Source organism: Ctenopharyngodon idella, chromosome 2 (assembly GCF_019924925.1).
Source record: "Ctenopharyngodon idella isolate HZGC_01 chromosome 2, HZGC01, whole genome shotgun sequence".
Lineage (NCBI taxonomy): Eukaryota > Metazoa > Chordata > Actinopteri > Cypriniformes > Xenocyprididae > Ctenopharyngodon > Ctenopharyngodon idella.
The window spans coordinates 220,643-229,595 of NC_067221.1; the positions used below are offsets into that span (position 1 = coordinate 220,643).

At 38.7% G+C, this 8,953-nt stretch overlaps 2 protein-coding genes across 2 annotated transcripts; one reads left to right on the forward strand and one right to left on the reverse strand.

Moving 5' to 3' along the window:
- Positions 1-63: 63 nt before the first annotated feature.
- Positions 64-2,276, reverse strand: LOC127501659 (interleukin-27 subunit beta). The gene is made up of 6 exons (XM_051873780.1): positions 2,079-2,276; positions 1,771-1,974; positions 1,539-1,656; positions 1,239-1,417; positions 633-790; positions 64-537 (listed from the first exon to the last, which is right to left on the reverse strand). The coding sequence occupies exons 1-6, from the start codon at positions 2,167-2,169 to the stop codon at positions 388-390; spliced, it is 900 nt and encodes a 299-aa protein (XP_051729740.1). The 5' UTR covers positions 2,170-2,276; the 3' UTR covers positions 64-387.
- A 4,239-nt stretch (positions 2,277-6,515) lies between these two features.
- LOC127501667 (exosome complex component RRP41-like) lies at positions 6,516-8,839 on the forward strand. Its single transcript, XM_051873794.1, has 3 exons — positions 6,516-6,762; positions 7,747-7,953; positions 8,189-8,839. Exons 1-3 carry the CDS (start codon positions 6,592-6,594, stop codon positions 8,546-8,548), a joined length of 738 nt encoding a protein of 245 aa, XP_051729754.1. The 5' UTR covers positions 6,516-6,591; the 3' UTR covers positions 8,549-8,839.
- The last annotated feature ends 114 nt before the right edge of the window (positions 8,840-8,953 follow it).

Sequence of the window (8,953 nt, forward strand, 5' to 3'; positions counted from 1 at the left end):
ATAATACAACAAAACACCATTTATAATAGAAGATTCGATTGGTAAAACACCAATATACTTAAATTCTTTTAAAACATTATTTTATTAAAAACAATCAAGTGATTTTCAAATGAAACTTTTTCTAAGTCAGAACTGTCATTAATTTGTGTTTTTCTTTTGCTGCTTGATAAAGTGTGATTTTATTGTTTCACAAACCAGAAATAAAGTTCAGATAAGAGCTCTTGAAATGCTTTCAAGCTTTGTGATTATTTGCAGGTGGAGCTACCATATTTTTCAGATTAATGACATTCTGCACATGTTGGTTATCATTGCCGTTATAAACAGTTACCCTTCTGGTACCAGTAATAAACATCTAAACTCCTCTGGTTGATGTAGTGATTCGTCGTGTCAGTTGATGGGTATAGTGGCTCGTATCGGTGCACTCCAGTCACTGCTCCGCCCGTCATCCAGGAAGTCCTTCGCAGATATTTGGATGTAATAAGTCCTTCCAGCCACCAGTCCACTCAGAATCATTTTGTTAGACTCGTACGGGCCAAGCTAGAAAACAGAGAATAAAAAAATAAAATGTATAAATACTGTTTAATTGTTCTGTTGGTGCTTCACAGCTGTGATTGTAGACACAGGACACCCACAGTTCTGGCCATCTCAGGTTTGCCCCAGTGGAATTTGACTGTGTATTTCAGGAGAAAGTTGACGGGGTCCGGCCAGGTGGGTGGAGGAGCCCACTGCACTGACAGCTTCCTGCCTGGCATTACCATTACGCTCACATTCACCGGAGGATCGGGTTTCACTACAACACAACCACAGACAAGAATTAAAACACTCATTCATGGCCTAGGCATCCAGATGTGAACATTGATAAGCAGCAAAAGCATTTTCTGTAGTGACGTAGACTAAGGTACAGTGACTTGCAAAAGTGTTCAAACCCCTTCATTTATCCACATTTTGTTGTTTCTGCCTTACGTTAAACTACTTTAAATGACTTTTTTCCACATCAATCTATACTCCATACGTCATAATGACAAAGCAAGAAACAGATCTGTGACAACTTTGCAAATTTATTACAAAATGTGAAAAAAAATTACATTTGAATACTTTCACAAGCTGCTGTAAATATTTATGTGCATGAATATTTTTTTCAGATTTTTTACTCCATATTGATTGATTACCCTATATAATATTTAAAAATAAAAATACAGACCAGTGGAATAAATGGAATGGTACAATGAAAATCTCACCTATCTGCTCAAAAATAAATGGCCATACGTATGTTGTGCTTCCCAGAGCATTAACAGCTGTGATGTTGAGAAGAGACGGTTCTCTGGCGAAGATCTCCAGTTCCTCCAGCGTACACTGCCTGTCTCCTGCTGCCCATTTCTGACACTGACGGGCACTTGAGAGTGGCTCTGAGAAGCTCCTGCATTTAAATTCAGAAGCAAATATTCTGAACTATTATACTAGATTTTAAAATCATAAAATATATATATATATACAATTCAAACTTTGTATTGTACCGATGCATTTTAATATACAGATACCTGTATGTAGTAATATAATGTGTTGGAAGTATGGGATCTGGAGTCAGTGTCCAGGAACATATTGCTCTTTTAGGGTAACTTGGAGACCAACAATGCACATTCGGAGGAGAAGGCGGATCTAAATAGAGCAAACAGAATGAAATTTCAATGTAATTTCAGTTTAAGCTCTCTGGGATACTGAGACATTTTTAGCAGACTTCCTTTAAATAAAGGGAAATAAGCATCAACCTACATCCCACATTTAGAGATACTGTTTGTATGAGGTTTCCATTTGGTTGGTGGCAGGTGTAGAAGCCTCGGTCCTTCAGACTCGTGTTCTGTATGGAGAGAACAGGGCTTGAGACGAGCACTGAGCTGTTGAATCTCCACTCCACCCCTTTTCCCTCTCCGTCAGCGCACGGGATCTTCACAGATGAACCCACGGCTACAAACACTTCTATTGAGGGAGGTGAGGAGGAAAAGAGACAGGCTTGGACAGATCCAACACGCTTGTGTCTGCAGGAGAGAGAACGAGTGTGTTTCTGAACAAATAAAGCTTACCTCGAACCTCTGGCAGTACGGTTGTTGTGTCTTCTTGGCTAAAAACTCCACTTGTTATGGCCAGCACTCCAAAAATATATATCAAGCACATTTTTTGGTGTTTTATACTCACAAAATGTAAAGACTGTGCTTTTATAAAAGAAGAAACTATGTATGTGTGTAGACACGCTCAGTTCAAGTGTTCAATGTGAAATTTTGTTAATCATTAGTTGATAAATATGTTTGCGAAAGAAGGCAGGCTACTGTTGGGCTGCAGTGTGAAAATATATCCATGTAATCTCAAAGTTGATGTATTTGTTCATTTGGATCATTAAGAACAACAAACACTTTTTTAGTGTTTAACAATTTGGTGCAAAATACAGTAATATTTTTATTCATGTTGGTTTCAAATGTTTTTGATAAACATTTATACCATTTCCAACAAAAGTTTTGATTTAATGACTTTAATAATGTTGAGTATCCACACTTTAAAAAAATTTAGGTTAAAAACAACCCAAGTTGGGTTGAAAATTAACAAAACCATGCAGCGATTGGGTTGTTTTAACCCAGCGAATGGGTTGTTTTAACCCAGCAATTGGGTTGTTTTAACCCAACGATTGGGTTGTTTTAACCCAGCGATTGGGTTGTTTTAACCCTGCGAATGGGTTGTTTTAACCCAGCGAATGGGATGTTTTAACCCACCGAATGGGTTGTTTTAACCCAGCAATTGGGTTGTTTTAACCCAACGATTGGGTTCTTTTAACCCAGCAAATGGGATGTTTTAACCCAGCGATTGGGTTGTTTTAACCCTGCGAATGGGTTGTTTTAACCCAGCGAATGGGATGTTTTAATCCAGAGATTGGGTTGTTTTAATCCAGCGATTGGGTTGTTTTAACCCAGCGATTGGGTTGTTTTAACTCAGCGAATGGGTTGTTTTAATCCAGAGATTGGGTTGTTTTAACCCAGCGAATGGGTTGTTTTAACCCAGCGAATGGGTTGTTTTAACCCAGCGATTGGGTTGTTTTAACCCAGCGATTGGGTTGTTTTAACTCAGCGAATGGGTTGTTTTAACCCAGCGAATGGGATGTTTTTAACCCAGCGATTGGGTTGTTTTAACCCAGCGAATGGGATGTTTTAACCCACCGAATGGGTTGTTTTAACCCAGCAATTGGGTTGTTTTAACCCAACGATTGGGTTCTTTTAACCCAGCAAATGGGATGTTTTAACCCAGCGATTGGGTTGTTTTAACCCTGCGAATGGGTTGTTTTAACCCAGCGAATGGGATGTTTTAATCCAGAGATTGGGTTGTTTTAACCCAGCGATTGGGTTGTTTTAACCCAGCGAATGGGTTGTTTTAACCCAGCGAATGGGATGTTTTAACCCAGCGAATGGGTTGTTTTAACCCAGCGATTGGGTTGTTTTAACCCAGCGATTGGGTTGTTTTAACTCAGCGAATGGGTTGTTTTAATCCAGAGATTGGGTTGTTTTAACCCAGCGAATGGGTTGTTTTAATCCAGCGAATGGGTTGTTTTAACCCAGCGAATGGGATGTTTTAACCCAGCGAATGGGTTGTTTTAACCCAGCGAATGGGATGTTTTAACTCAGCGAATGGGATGTTTTAACCCAGTGGTTGGGTTAAATGTTTGACCAACCTGCTGGGTAGTTTTATTTAACTCAACTATTGTTTAAAAATTACTGTATTTCTTGCTTAAAATGAACCCAAAATAGGTTTGAAATTAAAAATCAGACAAATAATCAGCAGAGGCAACAATAATTTGACACATTCTAATCATTGTTTTCATAAATGTTTTCATGAGTATGAATTTTGATTTTAAAAAATGTACATTCTGTATATATTTATAGATCTCTGCATAAAAAATTTGTAGGTTCAAAAACGAATTAGGCATGTTTTCAACAACCCTCCGTATTCTACATGATGAACTGATAAAATTATGTTTACTACTACTGGGCCGGTGCAAATAACCACTGATCATTAAAGGGTTAGGAAATATTAAAATAACAATTTCCTCAAACAGACACTACGAACAATTAATGTGTCAACAGGTTATTAGTTGTATGCTTGCACAACAGAAACAGGACACGCTTGTGGTTAATAAAATAGATACAATCTAAGAAAATATTGTGACATCAACACAGAATCCCAAGCACATGGTCGATGGCATCAACACCCAGCCGTCCGATCACTGAGTTCACACCTCCAGGTGCACCTTTGGATAGCGTATTATATAGTGTCTTAAAGGCTATATATTTTATCTAGCCCATCAATTATAATTTTAACAGGGGAAAAAACTCACAGTTTACATACGGCAGGATTCAGTGAGCGTTTTCAGCTACCATGTGGACTGTGATATAATGAGGTCAGAATCCTTCTGTAAACAGCACAATGTTCTTGTTTATCGAGTGTGTGGGACTGTTCTCATTCTTCCATGGATTTTCACAATCCTGAGTAAAGACTTAATTCACATAAGCCTCGGAAATGCAACAACTTTAAATAAAAACATGTTTTGCGTTTGAGCTCTTTGGCTGAGACTGAGAGTTAAAGGAGACTAAGATTAGTATCGGTGAGGACTCGAGTACATGACAGATGTGATTAAGGCCATCATTTAATGTTTGAAGGATTTACCACTTTCTGATGTGTTTTAACATTATGTATGCTGCTCGAGATAGTCATGCATTTTGGTAAATCAGTGGGAATTTTTAATGTCTTTTAAAGGCTTTATGCTTCTTGCTGTGTCTTTCTTGTGTCCGAAGCTGAGATGAGGTAAGAAGTATCGACTGCCAGCAAACAAACAATTTCATTTTGATTGTTATTGTTGTAAAGGATGAGATGTTATCTATGAGCCTCGTGACATCACGACAGAGCTTTTAAATGATTAAAAACAGAAGCTTCTGGCTCTTCTGAGGAGGAGCGTTTGCTGCATGAACTCCTGATGATCATGTTCTCCAGCATGATTTGAGTATGGTTTAAATTACATTTTCAATCCCAGATTTTCAAAGTCAACTGAGACCTTTGAACCTACATTTGAAGAAAGAAAGAACGAACAAACAATCTGGAGTCATTAGGCGCCATCTAGTGTTTACTAGGCGTTATTGTATTTTGTTGGGAAATTTTTCAGTAGTCCTGCTGACAAAGAAGACCTTTATCCGTTTTAAAAAACCATGGTACTAGTTCACACGATGTGAGCAATTTTTTCTGAAGGAATATACAGTAAAAGCTTTGTATGAGAAACACTCTGAAATTTAAGTCATTATTTTCTTATGATATTAAGTCTACTTGAGTCGATCTCAAATATCATTCTGTGACACGCGAAGTGTTTGGCGCCAAAGCATCGTCCAGCGGCGCCATTTTTAATTGAACGTGACGACGATGGCATTTGTGAGTATCTTCAGAGAGAGGGAAAGACGTTTAGTAAATGAATTACATTTCATTTTGTTCCTCAGAATCTTCACACAAAACTACTGTGTCCTCTTTTTGAGATTTTGGTCTCTTTTTTTTTTGAGCTTGACATTTAAAGTTATCTTCTTTAATTATATTGAAATCTGCCTGAAGACATTCTTCCTAAGATCTTGTGTTCCACAGAAGAAAGACAATACAGGAATGGAATGATGGGGTAAGTAATCTTAATTTCACTGTGAACCCTCCATTATGTTGTTCCTTTAATGACAGGACTGACAGGAGTTCCAGTTCCAGAATGCTCAGCGGCTGCCGGGGTTGCCAGGTCCACGTAACAAAAATAGCAAAGTCCAATCTAAAACAGCCCAAAAGTAGCCCAATGACCCAAATATCAAAACTCAAAATATGCCATTCCCTTACATAAAATACATATTTTTGTCACTGTGATGTAAATTGAAAACCACTATATAGTAGTGATCACAAAACATAACATTTAGTACAGTTTTATCATTGGTATAAAATATTTCAATACAAGCATTTCACACAAATATAGGCTAATAAAGATCCCGTTTACATAGATCCACGAAAACGACTAAAAACGCTGTATTCTGCTGCCAGGCCAGTAGATGGCGATGTCACTGTGTAAAGAAACACTACGCGCCTACAGACTGAACATACGCATCATTTTTGTAGTTTACACAGAGAGGATAACGGTATCATTTTCAAAACTTGCACTTTGAAACCTGTTAGCGTTTTCAGGCCCCCAAGATGAACGGCCAAAACGCATAAAAAGTTTTCCGTTTTTAGTTGAAAACGGAAGTCCAGATGTTATGTTTGCTTAAGCTGAAGCATAATTTTAAAAAAATGGCTCTTGACACTGTAAGTTGATATTACATGCATATTTCTTTGATAAATAAATCTTTAAAAAAGAATAAATTTGACGTAATTAAAGAAAAAAAACTTCATACTCCAGCTCAGCAGGCGGCGGTAGTGCATCATCGCCAACAAAGAAGAAACAGTCCAGCAGGGGGCGGTGTACACATTCGGTGACTAAAATCAACAGCAGAAGAACAACTGTGAAGAAGTCTACGCGTGTTTTTACCGAATGAATACTGATCAATGGCGGGGCTTGAGTTGCTGTCAGATCAGGGATACCGACTCGATGGACGAAAAGCCCCCGAGCTGCGTAAAGTGCAGGCCCGCATGAGTGTGTTTGCTCAGGCCGACGGGTCTGCTTACCTGGAGCAGGGGAACACTAAAGCTCTGGCGGTGGTGTACGGGCCGCACGAGGTGAGTGGACACACTCAGTATATCAGTGTGTTCATATAGAGCTTTTGGGGGTTTTATCGTGATATTTCGGGTTTCTGGTCTTAAATCGCCCTTGCACAAACTAAGGCCTTAAATCAGAGCAGAAAGTCTTAAATTTGTAAAGTCAACATGATATTAAATGTTGCATGAACTGCAAATAAATATGTTCATCAGAATTTTTGTCCTGTTTTCCAATACAACTATCTAAACATCTTTAAATCAAGATTTGCTTTGGTCGCAAATGTAAAGTAGGCAAAATTGAACAAAATTAAGTGAGAACAAATATCTTTGAGTCAATGAGTTATAAAAACTTGCCTTTTGAATTTCTGAGCCCATTGGCAAGTTCATGAACTCACTTCATTTTGATTCATTTCACAGAAAACAAGACTTGATATTTTGTGTCATCTTCCTTCTCCAGTAAATGTGTCTTGATTTAAGAATCTCTAGATATTTGCACCTTAAAACAAGACAAAAATACTTAGGAAGAACCTCTTTTTTTTTTTGCAGTGCAATCAGAAGTTTCTGTAAAAAGTATTTCCATATTCAGATATTCAAGATACTTTTTTAATAAAATGAATTAAAAAGTAACTGTTGGCTATCTGTTGGAAGTCTCTAAAGTTTTGCTAATATTACTCATTGTGTTTCTCTCTAGACATTTACATTTAGAGAACATATTCACGTATCTTTTAAAGGAATTAATTTCGCAAAATGTTTCCATTCTCACATCCTACATGTACTTGCATTCCTTCGGTTTCTGTGAGAGGTCAGAAAACCCTGCCTTCCTCGATTTGATTGTTCATCTCAGTCATTTTGACATTGACGAGCACTGTTAAAATCTGAAGCAAATATAACTTTGTCCATAAACACCATTAAGAAACCTGCTGTTATGTGTCATCATGCGTACTATCTTCCGTTTTCATCATAGATAAACTGTATAATAATGTGAGCTGATATATCTCCCTGTAGACCCGAGGCTCTCGCAGTAAGTCCTTGCACGATCGTGCGGTCATTAACTGTCAGTACAGCATGGCCACGTTCAGCACCGCTGAGAGGAAGAGACGTCCACACGGCGACCGCAAGTCCAGTGAGATGAGTCTTCATCTGAAGCAGACCTTTGAAGCGGCAGTGCTGACGGAGCTCTACCCGCGATCACAGATCGACATCTACGTCAAGGTGTGTGTGTCTGTCAGTGCTGTTTGTGTTCCACTTTAATAACCTGCTGTGGGAAAGAAATGTGCACTAGTCTGAATCGAAGAGCGTTTATAATTGAGTTGTTCATTAAAGAGCATTATAAATGCTTATTAAATTTTATTTAAATAAAAAACTAGATCCGTAATGTCGATAACTGTGTCATCACATGGTCCATTGGCTAAAAACCCCACAATCCCGATCTCATCCTGTGCTGTAGATTCTGCAGGCGGACGGTGGAAACTACAGCGCGTGTGTCAATGCTGCGACTCTGGCTCTGGTGGACGCTGGGATCCCCATGCGTGATTATGTGTGCGCCTGCACCGCTGGCTTTGTGGAAGACACGGCACTGGCTGATCTGTGTCACGCGGAGGAGAGCGGAGGCGGCACATCGCTGGCACTGGCGCTGTTGCCCCGCAGCGGGAACATCGCCCTGCTGCAGATGGACGCCCGGCTCCACCAGGACCACCTGGACGCATTAATGGAGGCGGCCATGACGGCATGTAAAGGTCTGAGTAAAGTGCTGGATGGTGTTGTGCGTCAGCACCTGGAAGAGGTTTCAGTTCTTACCAGCGAATAAAAACTTCCTGCGAACTTCATCCTGGGCTCACTAGAGCAGACTGTGTTCCCGTTGTAGAATGAAGCCGACATTTGACTGAAATTACAGAGTTGATCAACTACAACAAAAAAATCTTCTGGAAAAAGTGGCATAAAGACTCTCTACAAAAATACAGTGTTTTGTTTAAAAAAAAAAAAAAATCTCTGTTTTGGAAGAATTGTAATAAAAAGGTTTTTGCTATGTTTCTAAACAGTTAAATACAAATTTCTTTTTTTGTGTTGTTTTATTAAATTAAACATTCAGGTAATCATACTTTATTCAGAATTAGAACGTTTCTTAAAGAGTTAGTTCTCTGATGATTTACTCTCCTCCATGTCATCCAAGATGTTTGTCTTTCTTCCTTCAGTCAAAAAGAAATGAAGGTTT